Source organism: Mastigoproctus giganteus, chromosome 7, assembly GCF_048544385.1.
Source record: "Mastigoproctus giganteus isolate SK-2022 chromosome 7, ASM4854438v1, whole genome shotgun sequence".
Classification (NCBI taxonomy): Eukaryota; Metazoa; Arthropoda; class Arachnida; order Uropygi; family Thelyphonidae; genus Mastigoproctus; species Mastigoproctus giganteus.
In genome coordinates this window covers 42,285,111-42,304,165 of record NC_143581.1, presented here as the reverse complement: position 1 = coordinate 42,304,165, position 19,055 = coordinate 42,285,111, and the positions used below count along the sequence as shown (strand labels likewise).

Below are 19,055 nucleotides of genomic sequence, written 5' to 3'. Positions count from 1 at the left end.
TAGACAAGTTTGTTTACATCTAACTCCAGATCCAAGACTTTGATAGGTGGATCTGTCATGGTTTCATAGATGTTGGGGTTTTGTAAGAGGATGAGGGCTTTCTCTAGATAGGCCGACCAGTCCAATATGACAGTTCGACATCCATTGTCAGCGGAAAGCACGACAATGGTGTTGTCTTTTCTTATGGAGGAAAGAGCGCTGTGCTGTCAGTGATTAAGGTTGGGAGCAGGTGGGTCACGTGCATTGGAAAATGGAGGCCGTTTTGAAGTGGATTTCATTAGCAGCTTCTTCAGGGAGGTTGATAATGCTTGCTTCCACTCCCATAGCAAGTTGTGTGATCAGTGGTTTCGACGGCACGACAGCGAACTTCATTTCGGCAGTCAAAACATTGAGCTGTTCAGTGGTTAATTGTTTGCTGCTCAAATTCAAAACAAAGGAAGTGGTATTAGTTGAACGGGTCTTCGAAGAGTGGCTTCTCTGCTTAAATTCACAAATTTCCGTTGCTTTTGCGAACGGTAAGCATCAGAGATACAGTTAGCTTGGTGACAGATAGTATGAATAAGGTTAGAAAATATTGTAGGTGAGATGCTACCCCTTAGTTCCTGTAGGAGTTTAGATTTATTGTAGTTGGCTCCCTTGATTTCACAGTGGAGATTGGTAATCCACAACTTCAATGTTTGCAGGCTGACGTTGAAACAAGCACTGTCCTTGCGAGTGGTGTTAAATGGTGCTTTATATCAGAAGCCTTTAAGAATAATGTGATTGGCTTTGCACCTATGCGCAAATGTTGTCTGTTGCAGGCTATCGAATTGAAGGACTTCTGTAACTGAATGCAAGCACTGTATACATTTTGGCCATAAAAAGAATGTATGAGAGTAAATAGGCCTGTAGTACTGGGATCCATTGCTTAAATAAATACGTATGTCAAGTAAAAAAATTTTTAATACACATTTAATTACAAATGGTTTGTAGCTTTCAAGGTTAAACAGGCCTCTTTGTCAGCAAATACTAAAAGAATGGCACGAGATTGAATGGTCAACCTCGTGCCGACACATGCCTCATTGTGCATACAACTGTATCCTTTAAAATTTTGTCTCTAACATCTCCATTCTGTTAGCATTTACTGACGAAGAGGCTCGTTTAACCTCGAAAGCTACAAACCATTTGTAATTAAATGCGTATTAAAAATTTTTTACCAGACATATGTATTTATTTAAGCAATGCATCCCAGTACTACAGGCCTATTTACTCTCATACCAAAGACTTCTTTTAGGTTTTCTACCAGAATATATATATATATATATATATATATATATATATATACAGTGAAACTTCCCTTTAACGGACAGCCATGGGGAACGAAAATGTGTCCGTTAGAGAGAAGTGTCCGCTAACAAGAAGTCTGAGGGAGAAAAAAAAAAAAAAAAAAAAAAGAAAGAAAAATCGTTAAACGTTTAACGTAAAATTAAATTAAAATATATACAGATTTTGAACAATATTTTTGTAAACAATATACAATTACATACACAAGAGATAAAGAAAAATCGTTAAACATTTAATGTAAAATTAAATTAAATTATATACAGATTTTGCACAATATTTTTGTAAATAATATACATACAATTGTGCTATGCATATTATGACTTTATCTTAAGAAAAATACATACAGTAATCACTTATTTTCTTCTGCACCTTCTTCCGGCTGATAATTTTGTTTTCAACATTTGTTTGGAATGAAGAAACCATCGAAAGTCCTTCAGTATCTTCTTCAGCGGCGAAAAACATTTTTAAACGATTGATTTGTATGAGCGCTTCTTCTATTTTCATCGGTGGTTCGTCGTTAATATGTTCTCCGTTAATATTGCATGATTACTGCAATTTTTTTTTTTACAAGCAGATCTTATTGCTTCTTAGATTTGAGATGTGGTTTTTTTTTTTTTTTTTTTTTAAATATGATATGCTAGAACACTGCACCATTGCAGACCACAGTTGAACAGCTGAGAATGGGTGGGGATCGGTAGCACTGGATTTAAGCAGGGTTGCCAGGTGTCTGATATTTCAGCTTATTGTCTCCAGTAAACAAACTCAGAAAATACTGTGCAAGTAAATGTTGATATTTTCTAATTGTTTTATTACTAGTTCATAAGTTTATTAGTTAAATTTTTGTTACATTCACTTCTGATTATACTTATTTTCCCCAATTTTAATAAATTTGCAACAACCATTGCTCATTTTAGGTATACCTATATTATTTTCACATAGCTAGAATAAGGAAGTTTCATATTGTTTCAATAAAATTTTCAATTTCTATGAACAGATAAAATAAGTTTCTGCATTGAATCTGTGTGAAATAACTAAATAACATTCGTAAAACATTGCACAATCAAATTTAAAATATAAGTTGTAGATTATTATTTTGAGTAAGGCTTCAATTTAGTTTCATTATATTCAAATTAGTATTTTTTTTTTTTACTGTAATTTATTCCCTTCCAATGAGAAATCTCCCCCCCACCAGCAAACTTTGCTAGTATATGTCAAGTACTTTTATGAAAACCATCCACCATCCATGAAGTACTTGATCAAGAAACTGGAAGTTGTATATAAATGAAATTGATAGCTGTCTAGTTTTTCTAAGATTACCTAGCAACACTAACTTAAGCATCATTAACGAACATGGAAAACTTAAGATGCAATATCATATTTATTTGTCACATCTTTTAAAACTTCACTTTTTTTTTTTTTTCAAGTGAATGCACTTTGCATTTTTTTTAATACTTTTTTTAAAATTTTATTCTTTCCATGGCCACATTTACAATATGGAGTGCATCTAACACACTGTTCTAGGTTGATGAGTTTCAGACATGACTGAACAAAACCAAACTAGGTTATTTATTCATTAACCTACACTATTCATTTAAGTACCAACCATTAATAACTTTCAATAAAGCTTTTCTTTCTTTCTTTATAAATCAAATACATTTTATTAATGAGAGATTGAAAATAATTTGTATTAAAATTTTCGTGAGAACTATTTAATTTAAATGAGACTTAAAAATCACTAATAATAAGGGAAGTCCATATTCATTGTAATGGGATTTTACTATAATGCCAAAGACAAAACATAATTAATATAATTTGTTAAAATATGATTGTTTTCAACTAACACACCTTACACCAATATTGAACATCTCCAGTATGGGCCTTCCTTGTATCCAACCAACTGCCATTATTAATCCAATGATACACAATGAATATAAGGATAACTGTTTTCCAAGACTATCCATACTTTTTTGAAGAGGTGTTTTAGGTGGCTGAAATGAATATTTTTGAAAGTTATTAAAATATTAGATATATAGATATAACACCTTTCAGCAAGTAATCAAATACTACAAAAGAGAAATGAATATCCACTGTGTGCTGCCTATCCTATATACAGTATATCCTAACAACAGTGAAAATCCATGAGTACAAGTACAGTCGATAACAAGTGGTCCTTTAAATATAATTACTCTTATATTTCAAACAATACAATAAAACATGCATTAAGTAAAAAAAAAAAAAAAAAATATATATATATATATATGTGTGTGTGTGTGTATACATACACACACAGTTAGTCCCCAACTTACGTAAGCCTGAGTTACGTAACTTTGGACTTAATTTTTTTGGTAACATAAAGATCCTTGATGTATAATTTTTAAGAGTGAAGACAAATGAAGGAAAATAAGTATAAGTTTTTATTTTCATTCCTATTCAAACTATGTTGGATAATAACCTGAGGTGCACCTAGAGTTAACATTTCATTTTCTGCTTTACAAATTCTGAAGAAATATTCGACAACCTGTGTTTGAGAAAGGTGAATTACGTTGAAACAATTCAGAGAAACCCCCACAATGTTCAAGCCACGTGGACTGTGTAACGGCTATTTCTTCGGAAAACAACACTCTAGCCCTTCGTCTCTACACCCTTTCCTTCCTTTTTTTCTGGATTGTACAGTCAGTTCAGTTTTGTTTGAGAGCGAAGTGGGAGCCTTTGCTTGCATTTTGTATGTAATATCTATTACACATGTTGGATTATTGTACTGAAGTTAAAATTCATGTTGCCCTACCATTTTCAACAACTTCATGTCAAACTATCATCGTGTAGTGTGCACTTCATTCGCGTGTCGTAAGGTGTGATAGAATTTCTCGTAACTTAACCCTGTGAAGTTCTTTACAGAAAATTTCATTTTGACAGTTATCATGGTGCTGCCTGCCTAAGAGAATAAGTGACAGTGGTACTAGTAAATCTACCAAGAAAAGAAAATCGATCGATTTGGATCAGAAAATTAAAATAATAAGGATGTATGAAAATGGTCAAACATTAACAAGGTTCGGATGGAATTTAGATTTGTCAGTGTCAATAGTGAACAACCATATAAAGGACAAAGACAGAATACATGAAGTGTGAAGAGACTGGCACCAATGAAGCAACTATAATAACTAAAGCTAGAACGAGACTAATAATCAAGGTGGAAAAGTTAATTATTGTGTGGATGGAAGACCAGATCCAAAAACACATCCCCAAGCAAAGCCTTGTGCCATTTTTGAGGATCTTAAGAAGAGCTATGATACTGAAACCACCTTTGTTGTGAGTCACGGTTGGTTTGATAGGTTCTGTAAGAAAAGCAGATATCATAATATGAGAGCTTCCTTGGACTCAGGGGAGGTACCCATGGACTGGAGATGTGCAAATGTGACCCCAATTCACAAGGGAGGATCAAAGGCTGACACAAGTAATTATAGACCTGTGAGTTTAACTTCTGTTCCTGGAAAATTAATAGAGGCACTGGTTAAAGAAGCACTGCAGGATCATCTAGACAAGACTTCAGTTATAGCTCGGACACAGCATGGTTTTGTTAAGGGGAAGTCTTGCCTGACCAATTTGATTGGATACTATGATGCAGTCACAAAAGAACTGGATGCAGGGAATAACTTTGATATTATATACTTGGATCTTAGAAAGGCTTTTGATACTGTTGCACATGGAAGACTGCTGCACAAATTGGAGCAGTGTGGCATTGGAGGCAAATTGCTGCTATGGATAAAGGGGTGGTTGAGGGGGAGAAGACAGAGAGTGGTAATCAATGGACACTGCTCATCGTGGACTAATGTTATTAGTGGAGTCCCTCAGGGTTCAGTATTGGGTCCTTTATTGTTCTCTGTATTTATAAATGATATTGATGATGGTATATCAAGCTTAATGTCCAAGTTTGCAGACGATACGAAGATTGGCAGGGTTGTCAAGGACACTACTGACACTATGCTGCTGCAACAGGATCTGGAAAGGTTGAGCAGATGGGCTGAGAGGTGGCAAATGAAGTTTAACATTCACAAATGTAAAGTACTACATATGGGAAACAGCAACCCCAGAGCAACGTATCAACTCTGTGGTACTACACTGACAATGGTAGAGAATGAAAGGGACCTGGGGGTGGTTGTGCAGGCAGATATAAAGTTCTCTGAGCAGTGCAGACGAGCTGCAAGAGTAGCTCATGGTGTATTGTCAATGATATATACGAATTTTTCTAGCAGGGATAAGGAGGTGATTATTCCCTTGTATAAGGCAATGGTCAGGCCACACCTAGAGTACTGTATACAGGCCTGGAGGCCTCATTTCAAGAAGGATGTAAAGCTGCTGGAACGAGTACAGAGAAGAGCAACAAGATTAGTGAATGGAACAACGGGGTGCTCTTACGAAGAAAGGCTTAAGTTTTGCGAATTACAGTGTCTGGAGACTAGGCACCAGCGAGGTGATCTGATAGAGGTGTACAAAGCCTTCAATGGTTTGAGCATGCTCAATGCTGATGGAATTCTTCCTCTTGCTCAGAATAATCACCTGAGAGGGCATAAGTTCAAATTGAGGAAAGACAGATATAGGATAGATGTGCGGAAATTTGCCTTTAGCCAGTGGGTGGTTGGTAGGTGGAACAGACTTCCATCCCTTGTCGTGGAAGTTATTATTATTATTATTATTATTATTATTAGCTATATGGTGCAAGGAAGCCTGAGGCTTATGCTGCACCAACCAAAAAAAAAATTCCCGAGCTACCCTAAGAGAGAGAGAGAGAGAGAGAGAGAGAGAGAGAGAGAAGTAGAAGGGAATCACCAAGAAAGAGAAGAATGATGATATCCAGCTCAAGACCCTGGGTGTGCCAAGCCCATACTCACCCCACTTTTTTTTTATACCTCACTTGCCGCTGTTTAAAACAGCGGAAAGTGGGGGTATAAACACCCTAACTTAAGTTTACCCCCCCCCCCCCCCACACACACACTTTCCTCTGTTTTAAAGAAAGTTACATTAGTTTATGCCACCAATTCGGGAAGGATTCAAGCGAAAAACGGTGTGTCCATTATCTTGTATACAATAATAATGGACGAATGTATAATACAATATAATGGACGAATATAATGTATATAATTCGTTAGTCTTGGCTGTTTAAGCAGTTCAAAATTAAAATCTATTAAAAAAACTATATTTCGTTTAGTAACGAATGGGCCTGGTGCACTGGGGTCCATGGTTGAGAGAAAAATAGATACGTATAATTATAACCCAGTTCAATGTAACAACAAAATATATAACAAGTAACAGGCAGTAGCTTTCAAGACTAACGAGTCTCTTTTTCAACTGAATTCAAATTCAACGGACAAGTGCAATGAGCTGAGTGAGGCACGCTATTCATTTGCTAACGTGCCTCACCCAGCTCATTGCACCTATCCGCTGTATTTGTACTGCCTGTTACTCACTGTTATATACCCTACTATTACACCAAACTGGGTTATAATTATACGTCTATTTTTTATCTTATATTTCTTTTGCCTGAATAATCCGGAGCCAAGAGGGAGAAAAGTGTTTTCTCAATCTACTTATAAATGACACGAAATGCTAAACCTAAATTTGCAAGAATGACCCCGTATAGCCTAAATAAGTTTAAGGCTCAGCTGGACAGGTATTTCTAACGAACAGAGGGGTGAAGTGGAAGTGGTTATTTTTTATTTATTTTTTTTACTTTATTTTTTTTTGGCTGATGCTGCATAAGCTTGCTTTCTTGCATCAAATGCCTCTGCTAATGCTAATAACGTTGCCATAAGTGGTGAAGCAGCAAGCACAGATGGTGAAGCTGCCAAAAAATTCAAGGCCAAATTGGATGAGATAAGAAGTGATGGTTATTTGCCGCAACAAATATTTAATGTGGATGAGACTAGCCTTTCTTGGGGAAAAAAATGCCTAGTAGGACTTGTATTTATATTGAAGAAAAGTTGATGTCGGGATTTAAAAGCTGCCAAAGACACAGTAACCCACTTAGTGGGGGATAACATAGCAGGTTATAAACTTAAACCTTTAGTGGTTTATCACTCAGAAAACCTGCAGGCTTTTAAGGGCACTGACAAAAAAATCGCTTTCTTTACACTTTAGGGCTAACTCAAAGGCCTGGGTGACAATAACCGTGTTCAAAGAATGGTTTCTAAATGTGTTTGTCCCTAAAGTTGAAAAATATTGCTTACAAATGTCAGTGCCTTTTAAGACACTAATGCTCCTTAACAATGCTCCTGGTCATCCTAAATATCTAGATGAGCTGCACAACAACAACATCAAGGTGGTATACCACCCTCCAAATACAACAGCTTTGATTCAACCAATGGATCAGGGTGTTATCTGGACATTCAAAGCTTATTACATATGGACAACATTTTCTGAGGCTGTAAATGCAACAGAGCAAGGGAAGATGGATCTGCAGCAATTTTGGAAGACAGTTAACATCCTTGATGGAATGTGCAACATTTCAAGAGCCTGGAATAATGTGACAACTTGTATAAGCAGAATTTGGAAAAACTTCTAAAACATTTCGAGCTTAACAATGAAGGCTTCAACAAAGATGGGCTGATGTCTTCTGTTAACAAAGAAATTGTAAACTTGGCCCAGGCATTGCAGCTGGTCCTGGAGGACAAAGATGTAGACAAGCTTGTGGGTGAATGAGGTGAAGATTTAACAACAGAAGACCTAGCCCGGTTGAATGCGCAATGAGTTGAGGAGCAAGGGAGAGCAGAATCCATTGAGGAATCAAAGCAACCCAAGAAGTTCAAAGTAAAGGAAAGAAGCATTTTGTAAAATTCAGGAAAAACACCAAATGTTTCTTGAAAATAGAAAGAAAAGTTCACAATTGCTTATCGGCTTTTTTTCATGAAGAGGGGAAAAAGCATACGAAACAGATGACGATCGAAGAATTCTTATCACATACCACCTCTCTGAACTCTACTCAGCCTACAACACCATGTGATTAATGTGTCTTATTAATGTTTCAGGTTCATTTTAAGCTACCTTCAGTTCATCACCTGAAGTGTATAGACTTTGATTCATTGTGTGGTTTAGAACAATTTTTTTTTTTTTTTTTTTGTTAGTTGTTGGCGCATCGGCTTCTGTGGCCATAATGCACCTCCCAAAGTTTTTGCATTTACTCTAATCCAAGCCCGAGGCGGGATTCGAACCCGCAACCTTTGGATTGCCAGGCAGGCACTTTACCCACACAGCTAGCCCGATCGGCGGTTTAGACCAATTTTCTTAAACGTGTACACTTTGGTTTTGATTCCCTTAGTAGCCTTTAAAAAAGCCTACATGGCATACGAAATACATATCAGTTTTTACATTTGTAAAATAATAAGAGAAGTTTACCTCAATATAATATGTAGAACACTTCCGTATGATACTCTCCAGAAATTAAAACGAAAAATTTACTTTAGAGTAATAAATAGCATTAGCATTAGTAGAGGCATATGATGCAAGAAAGCAAGCTTATTCAGCATCAGCCAAAAAAGAAAAAACACACACCACTCCCATTTCACCCCTCCGTTCGTTCGAAATACCTGTCCAGTTGAGCTTTAAATTTGTTTAGGCTATCAACTTCAACAACAAGTGATGGAAGTCGGTTCCACCAACCAACCACCCGCTGGCCAAAGGCAAATTTCCGCACATCTATCCGACATCCGTCCTTCCTCAATTTGAATTTATGCCCTCTGAGGTGATTATTCTGAGCAAGATGAAGAATCCAATTGGCATTGAGCATGCTCAAACCATTCAAAGCCTTATACACCTCTATCAGATCACCTCGCCGGTGCCTAGTCTCCAGACTCTGTAATTTGCAAAACTTAAGCCTTTCTTCGTAAGAGCAACCCTTTGTTCCATTCACTAATCTTGTTGCCCTTCTCTGTACCTGTTCCAGCAGCTCTACATCCTTCTTGAAATGAGGCCTCCAGACCTATATACAGTACTCAAGATGTGGCCTAACCATTGCCTTATACAAGGGAATAATCACCTCCTTATCCCTGCTAGAAAAATTCCTGTATATCATTGCCAAGACACCATGAGCTACTCTTGCAGCTCGTCTGCACTGCACAGAGAACTTCATATCTGCCTGCATAATTACCCCCAGGTCCTTTTCATTCTCCACCACTGTCAGTGTAGTACCGCAGAGTTGATACGTTGCTCTGGGGTTACTGTTTCCCATATGTAGTACTTTACATTTGTCAATGTTAAACTTCATTTGCCACCTCTCAGCCCATCTGTTCAACCTTTCCAGATCCTGTTGCAGCAGCAGAGCATCAGTAGTGTCCTTAACAAACCTGCCAACCTTTGTATCATCTGCAAACTTGGACATTAAACTTGATATCCCATCATCAATATCATTCATAAACACCAAAAACAACAACGGACCCAACACTGAGCCCTGAGGAACTCCACTAATAACATTAGTCCACGTTGAGCAGTGTCCATTGATTACCACTCTCTGTCTTCTGCCACTCAACCATCCCCTTATGCATAGCAGCAATTTGCCTCCAATGCCACACTGCTCCAATTTGTGCAGCAGTCTTCCATGTGCAACAGTATCAAAAGCCTTTCTAAGATCCAAATATATAATATCAAAGTTATTCCCTGCATCCAGTTCTTTTGTGACTACATCATAGTATCCAATCAAACTGGTCAGGCAAGACTTCCCCTTAACAAAACCATGCTGTGTCTGAGCTATAACTGAAGTCTTGAATAGATGATCCTGCAATGCTTCTTTAACCAGTGCCTCCATTAATTTTCCGAAAACAGAAGTTAAACTAACAGGTCTATAATTACTTGTGTCAGCCTTTGATCCTCCTTTGTGAATTGGGGTTACATTTGCACATCTCCAGTCTATGGGTACCTCCCCTGAGTCCAAAGAAGCTCTCATAATTATGGCTAGGGGTTTGCTTACTTCCTTTGCTGCCTCCTTTAATATAACTGGATAGATCCCATCCACCCCAGGTGCCTTTTTTATGTTTATCCTCAACAATCTCTCCTCCACTTTCCTCTCAGTTATTACAAAATCATCCAGCTCACTGCCAATGTTTACTTTACCTACATCATTCTCCTTCCTAAATAACTCCTCATGCGTGAATGTAGATGCAAAATACTCGTTTAGATTGTTAGCCACCTGAGCAGGATCCTCAACTGTTGAACCATCAATATCCAGTGGACCAATCTGATTCATCCCTTTCCTTCTTGAGTTTAAATATGTAAAGAACTCTTTTCTGTTTTTCTTTGCATCCTTTGCCAAGGATTTTTCGTAGTCTGCCTTTGCCTGCCTAATCTCCTTTGTGACTTGGTTACAGACCAACTTATATCTATCATAGGCTTCCATGTCACCCATTAATTTGTATGTATCCCATGCATTTTTCTTCTCTGCCACATGTCTCATTAGTTCATCTGACAACCATTTAGGCCTAAACCTTGAACAATAAATAGTTTAAGAAATAATTAAAAATCAATTTAACACAATTAAAAATAAGAAAATTAATTAAAGGAATTTAACGAAAAATATTTCAAAACAATTTTCTTCGTTAATTTTTTCCGTAGGAAATTCCTTTCCTACGGAAGTGTTCTACATACTATACTGAGGTAAACTTCTCTTATCATTTTACAAATATTGATATCAACGTAGAACGTACTGAGCATCACAGCTCTCGTTCATACTATCTAGTATCAGTTTTTACAGTACAATAACACGTTTTTTCTTCCTTTTATGTTTTCTTTTCTTATGTGTCACTCCAACTACTTCACAGCTGTCCCCAGAAAAAGTTTTTAATTGTTATGGTATATAACAATTTTTCTTCATTCTTCTGAGGATATTATGTGGTTTTTGTAATTTTGGTATATCATGGATATAGTAGCAATATTTTATTAGTCATTGCCGAGTTACATAAAAATCAACTTAGTCCTGGAATGTATCTCTTACGTATGTCAGAGACAGACTGTGTATATATAGTGAATTCATGGTAATGCCCTCTCTCCCTGGGAGTTTACCATATCGGTGGAAAATACCAAGATACAAACTAAAATAAGCTTCATTTTTTTATTTATTTATCTTTTTTTTTTTAAACCCCAAACACGAAAGGTATCAAAACCTATAGTACTTAGTACCGTGCATGGGTTGAAGGAGAAGTATGGGGGGAGGGGATGCCGGAAACTTTGCTCTAGAGACTAAACATGGGTTTCACCACTTCAAGCCTCCAATAAGCAAAGTGGTGGTATTTCACTGGGTTGATGGAAGTCATCTACCACCTATATTTCTGGTGGAGAAAACAGTAAACCTTCAATTTAATGGACAGTATCCACAGAAGTAGGCTTTTTGTTTGTATGGAACTCTGTGCCAGAACTGCCTCATTTTGATGGTATTTATTAATGGTTAAAATATTTTACAATAAAGCAAATTTAACTTACAGCTAATGAGGTGGCTGGCTTTGCTGTTGTTTATCAATATAGTATCTGATAACCATATAGAAAAACCAAACTACTGTATGAAGCGTGTGTGTGTGTGTGTGTGGTATGGGAGTTTATTGGCGTATTAGCTGCTATGGCTATAGTGCGCCTATTCGTAGGAATATTAAAAAAAAATCCAGTTTAAATTAGTTTCGGTTCTGAAGCCTATTTATAAAAGATGATACACTCCAATTTGTTTTAAAAAGCAGAAAAGCTCGTTAACATTTGCGTCCTCTCCAATGATATGATGGTTCTCTATGATGGTCAATGGTTCTCAACGATTAGCCAGATTTTGAAGTATTGCAGCTCGATGTTGTTGATACTGTGGACAGTCAATCAGAATTTGTTTGACTGTTAGATATTCTAAGCAGTGTGGACACTGAGGAGGATCATCGCCCATTAGTAGATGGAGGTGAGTCAGATGGGTGTGTCCTATTCTCATTCGTGTGAGTACCACTTCTTCCCGCCGCACTGTCTGATTGCTGGAGTGCCAGAACTTGGGTATTGTTTCAGCTGGAAAAGTTTGTTATTCGTTTGGTTATGCCATAATTCTGTCCACTGTGCATGGCATGCTGCTTGAATTAAGATATTATAATCAGGCACTGGAAGAGGGACAGAAGTTAGGTCTGAACTTGGACTTTTGGCAGATATATCAGCCGCTTCATTCCCTTTTATGCCTGAATGTGCTGGAATCCAGCAAAACTTCACTAGTTGTTGACAATTATAAATCTGCAATAACAAACTCCTGATTTTCATTACAATATGGTGATTCTTTTAAGATGTATTCTGCATTGCTTTAATTGAGCTGAGAGAATCAGTATAAACTATATATTTTGCAGATGGATGTAGAGTCAAATTTTCTAGAGCTAACTGTATTGCATACAGTTCTGCTGAAAAGTTGCTATACTCAGGTGGAAGAGAAGCTGATATGATAGCAGAGGGTAACACTGCTGCTGCTGCTGCTCTAACAGTTGATAAAGATTTGGAACCATCCGTATATATCGGCAAGAAGTCAGCATAGGTTTGAATATGGCTAGCGTGGAGTTGTTGCACAGTCACTGCCGGTAGGCAATTCTTTCCCCATTGAAGAAAATAGGTATCAGAGGTCAGTTGAGGAAAGGTGGTCCATGCTGGATGAGAGTAATTCTTTATCTGTTGCCTATTGTGGAGAGGAACATTCCAGTTCTGTGATATTTTTTTTGAAGTCGAACTATCATTATTTGTAGTAGTGGCATTCACTGGTGGAGATTGAGATTTTGCTGGTATTGTGAGAGGCGTATTATTTGCTTGGTCTGAGTGCTTAACGGCACTAGACTGTTGCTGAGAGAGGACAGCCCGAGCCCAGTCAGAGATGGAAGTGTTTGAAGGAATGGTAACATCGGTTTGTGTGGCAGTGGTTTGATATTTTTTTGCAATATTGGCATAGGTACGGTTAGGTATACTGGGTGCAATTAATATTCTTGCCTCTTGATAACTAACTCTGTTTTCAACTTTATATTTTACAATTTTTTTCTCTGTTTTTCCATCTCACACATGTCTTACAGTAGGCAGGATGGTTGCCTTTGCAGTTGGGACATATCATTTATTTCGCCAAACAATCACTTTGAATGTGATCGGAGGATCCACAGTTGGGACAAACTGGGTTCCCTCTGCATGTCGTTTGAGAGTAGCCATACTTTTGACATTTATAACATCTCAACGGATTTGGTATGAAAGGACGAGTGCGGCAAAGTAGATATCCAGCTTTTACTGATGAGGGCAGGCTTGGACTGTTGAAGGTAAGAATGATATTTCTGGTAGGTGTGAGAATACTGTCTTTTTTTATTGTTATTCTTTTAACATCTATTACATTTTGTTCCTGAAGCTCTTCTTTAATTTCTTCCTCCGTCACATTCATCAGGTCCCAACTAGATATTACACCCTTTGATGTATTTAGGGTTGCATGTGGAGTTACTTTCACTGGAATACCAGAGAAAGTTGTCTTTTTTAGTAATTTCTCAGAGTGCCTGCTATTTAGAGTTTCTATAAGTCCCCTGATTGCAGTCTTTTAACTGTCTTAGGAGACCCTGCAATACTTTCCAGATGTTTTTGAATTAAAAAGGGGGATAGCTTACTGAGAGGCTGTTCAGATAGTGAGTGCATTATTAAGAATGCAGGTAAGTCTGTCGCCGAGGGATTGGTTTTCAACCTCTTTGCTTGCGATGAATCATGGTCATTTTCTGTGTCTGGCCGACAGCTTGACGGCTCTAAAGTTGGAAACATATTTTGTTCCATGTTGGCTCCTCTTAGCCCCTGGCAGATGGACTTTTCTGCCAAGGTTACCGGCCCCACCATGGGGAGGCAGGAGCAGTGCCTAGTGTGACCAAGTGAAAAGTAGTAAGTGGTTAGTAGTAAACTAGAAGAAATAAAGAAAGGTGCCTTTCCTTTCTTGCTCTGTACAAGTGTTTTTGTTACAAGAGCTGTTTTTAAATGAATAAATTTATTAACGTCAAGAACGTAAAATAACTATAAATCACTTTTGGGAAATCGCAGTAATAGCACAGAGAAATCGCTCAGTCACATTCGCTTGGCACACAGGGCCTACTGTATGAAGCATTTTTGTTCTCTTTTATGACTAGAAGTTGTTTTTACAGTTTGTGCTGTTTGTTATTTGGTTTTTAGGAGCATTAGCAACTAAGGCCATATTGCTCCGGGATATGCGGTGGTCATTCCCTCACCTTCCCGCATCCTCCGTATTTGGTGGTGACGGGCTCGAACCCCGGTCTAATCAAGAAGCGTGTGCTACACACTGTTGCTCCTTCCCACCTGGCCACGGAGACGCCAAGTTTGTGCTGTTATAAAGAAACTATAAACACACTCCTCAATTCATATACTATGGTTAGAGAGAAACCTGTGCACCAAGTGAAAAATTTTGTTCTCATATGAATTTGGATTATAATGCTGTAATTTGTTCAATATTGACAATAACTATCTTCATTATTATTAATATTGATGATACTGAAGATAATACTTGTTGGTGCAGTGTAAAGCTATCCTATTACAGTACTATTCTATAGTTTGCATTAGATGCTTAGCTGAAACATGCAAGTCTCCATTTTTTTATTTTTCATAATGGCATCCAAGAAGAGTGGCAAGAAAACAAAACACATAAATCTAAGCATTTTTGATAAATTGAAGTTTCAAAGCTTGAACATTTCTAGTAATTCTATTTCACACAACTAAGTGCAATAGAATATAGTAGGTAAGTGCAATAAAATAGAGTATTACAACATTTAATGTTTTTTTTTTTTTTTTTTTTAAATTTCATCCTAGCAACTTTAGTGCCTAAATGTATTTCATAAAATGGACAATCAGATTCAACACCCAGGCTTAGCTCTCTCTATACAGTCCATTAAATCGAGGTTTTACTGTGGCCATCTATAATAAAAATAAATAAATTGATAAATAAATATGGCAAAATTACAACAAACCCCATATTTACAAACAGCATTAATATATTATCAGTATAATAACGCTAAATTTAGAAATATTTTATAGAAATAATTTATGTACTATTTAAATTGCTGAAACTACCAAAATACAGCAGAAAACATGTGCTCACTTAAGGCGCACATAAATTATTTTATTAAATATAAATAGGAAATGAAAAGATCCTCTTTTGTAATCCTAACCAGAGTGGGAAACTTAAAAAAATAAATAAAAATAAAAAAATAAATTCAAGTTAGTAGTCACATGAAGCAGCTAAAACAAAATTTTTAAAATAAGTTTATATTATTTTCTTTTTTTGATTTTACACTATTTGCTTTACCACATCCCCATAAATCTGCACCTCTTGGTGGAGGTGGCTTTATACTTTGGGAAACATTGAATCTTTCATTTTTTCGCATTTATATAAATTCACATCTAAATTTTCATTAATTAATTGTAAGGATCTTTCACATTGACAATGCTGTGGTACTCACTTCTTCAGCTTGCATCATCTTGAAGATTTCCCCAAATTCTGATTTTTCTCCTGTACTGATTACTATACCCTAAATTATAACCACAAACAAAGAAACATATAAAAACTTATAAAGGTTTTTTACTACACATAGTTTCACTTCAGTAACAATTACAAATTGTAACTGATATTAAAATTCAGCATATGTACAGACATCAAAATGAGTTAAAATAAAATTGAGCAAACAGGCAGATTTTGTAACAAATTACATTAGATCTTCTGTTTGTGGTAGTATTTGGGAGTGGGGAGGGAAGTCTTAATGATGCCTGCAAACAGCAAATCTGTGAACAAAGAAGTTGAGAACTAATGGAAAAAAGGAGAGCATAGGTAGGTTTCCTGGCTAAAGATTTTTATATATATATATATATATATATATATATATATATATATATATATATTATGTGAGATAAAAGTTAGGCAAAAGTGATAAAAATAAATAAATATGGCTATGTAGCTATCATTAGAGGCAGCAAATGCACATCCTCCACATGATGCCTAATTATATCTGATAATTAAAATAAATATGATATTTAAAAGAAAAACATCAGCCAGTAGTACGGCAATAATGCAGAGCGAAACGAAACGTAAAATAATAAAAAATAAACAAACAGGGAAGGGAAAGTAGCGGTAGTAGGACAAAAGGTAGTCGATAATTCCCTGTATAATTTAGTCATTAAACCCAATTAATAAAACATGATATAAATTTAAAATAATGCCAATTATACATAATTTAGCGGAACCCCCTCGAAAGGTACCATTTCCAAAAGACGTGAAATATCACCAAAAAAGGGTTAAAGAAACTACCAAAAAACTAAAATATCAAAATAATAGACTGACCATCATGCCCCATATCGACAGAGGACCACGAGGCCAATAATGGTCATGGAATCGCTGCATTTCAATCGTCATACAAATCATCGCAAAGGCGGAAATATCGAAGAACCAAACCACACCTCCATTCTCCGATAGATCAACCAATGCAGAGGATTTGCATGGCGGTGGTCCTTATGCAGCGAAAAATAATCTATAGAACAGACAGCACTCTAGATCAGAGCCACACCACTGACATAATGCAAGCTTAACCAGCTTATATAATAGAAAGGAAAGAAATAGATGGCGGCACAGGCGCTGCTTATTTAGCATATCAACCCACTACTACCATTAATTTATATTATGTGAGATAAAAGTTAGGCAAAAGTGATAAAAATAAATAAATATGGCTATGTAGCTATCATTAGAGGCAGCAAATGCACATCCTCCACATGATGCCTAATTATATCTGATAACTAAAATAAATATGATATTTAAAAGAAAAACATCAGCCAGTAGTACAGCAATAATGCAGAGCGAAACGAAACGTAAAATAATAAAAAATAAACAAACAGGGAAGGGAAAGTAGCGGTAGTAGGACAAAAGGTAGTCGATAATTCCCTGTATAATTTAGTCATTAAACCCAATTAATAAAACATGATATAAATTTAAAATAATGCCAATTATACATAATTTAGCAGTACCCCCCCGAGAGGTACCAGTTCTGAAAGACGTGAAATATCACCAAAAAAGGGTTAAAGAAACTACCAAAAAACTAAAATATCAAAATAATAGACTGACCATCATGCCCCATATCGACAGAGGACCACGAGGCCAATAATGGTCATGGAATCGCTGCATTTCAATCGTCATACAAATCATCGCAAAGGCGGAAATATCGAAGAACCAAACCACACCTCTTCTCCGATAGATCAACCAATAGAGGACATATCAGCAAACAAGGCTAAAAGCCGACAGGAAAAGCAAGGTTAGGTTTGGAGAATGATTGAGCACCCCCTGATCAGGGTAAGTCAGTAGAAGTAAGCTAATTCGTAGATGCATTTCACCCATCTATACAGAAAAATAAGCAATGCTACATCTCACATTTTGTGGTACGTACATATGCCAATACAAATGACATTACTGAATACGTAACTTCAACTGGATGAAACCAATGCAGATATATATATATATATATATATATATATATATATATTTTGGCATCATATTTTTTTTTTTTATGCATACTGCCTGACTATTATTTCTGCCATGTTCACTGAACAGAACTATAGATTTGTATCTATAAGATGTCAGATACAAATTGTATGGATTGTAGTTATTTTATTATTGTTTAATATGGTTAAATGATTATACAACTCCTGATAAGTATATTAAATGTCATTACCCTCATTAATAGTGTATGAAACACACTAAATGAAATAATTAATACAAATAGTGATACAGCTATTGCATAATGCATCAAAGCAAGTGAAAAAGGGGAAGAAATCAGTCTGGTTGTGAAAAGTAGGAGTTTGATTTGGCAAGGACCCGTGAATATCATACAATAAACAACATTGTTTGAATAATTTTCAAATATATATTCTTCTGTGGTGATTTCTATCTGCATTAAAATCTGAAACTGGTATTTCCACAAATGACATATCAGCAAACAAGGCTAAAAGCCTACAGGAAAAGCAAGGTTAGGTTTGGAGAATGATTGAGCACCCCCTGATCAGGGTAAGTCAGTAGAAGTAAGCTAATTCGTAGATGCATTTCACCCATCTATACAGAAAAATAAGCAATGCTACATCTCACATTTTGTGGTACGTACATATGCCAATACAAATGACATTACTGAATACGTAACTTCAACTGGATGAAAATGTATATAAGAAAGCAAGTCTCCAAATTACTTAACAAGGGGTGGGGGAATTTTTTCTTGTTTATATTCTGGCATGGTAAGAGGAGTTTACAATTAATCATGGACACAATCATTAATCATATTTAGCAGTTATGTGGGCCTGAACCCCAGTCCACTCAAAGAGCACATGCTACTTCACTCTTGCTCCCGACCACTCAACTAAGTCAGTCCTCTAAATGTTATTTTTTATACTACGGCATGGCCACCAGGTCGGATGATTTACAACAAATCATGAATATAATCATTAACCATATTTACCAGTTGCATGGGCTTGAACCACAGTCCAGTCAAAGAACATGTACTACTCCACTTTTGACTCCTGACCACTCAGCTATAGCTTGAGTGACATAGCTGAGTGACATAGCTGACCACTCAGCTATGTCACTCAAGCTGATAAAGTATTTGATGATCTACAGTTCTATTTATACTCCAGCATGACCAACTACCATCAGAGGAATTTATAACGATTCATTTTCGATGATAATACAATCAATTAATGCAATA

General features: G+C 36.4%; 1 protein-coding gene across 4 annotated transcripts in view; it reads right to left on the bottom strand.

The window, feature by feature from the left end:
- SPoCk (secretory pathway calcium atpase) overlaps positions 1-19,055 on the bottom strand; it is a 461,326-nt gene that overhangs the window by 191,153 nt on the left and 251,118 nt on the right. For all 4 annotated transcript variants that reach the window (XM_090376865.1, XM_090376868.1, XM_090376866.1 and 1 more), the window contains exons 8-9: positions 15,783-15,851; positions 3,169-3,311 (exon numbers count right to left, since the gene is read on the bottom strand). In XM_090376865.1, the coding sequence (XP_090232991.1) occupies positions 3,169-3,311; positions 15,783-15,851 (212 nt within the window). The remainder of the gene's footprint in view (positions 1-3,168; positions 3,312-15,782; positions 15,852-19,055) is intronic.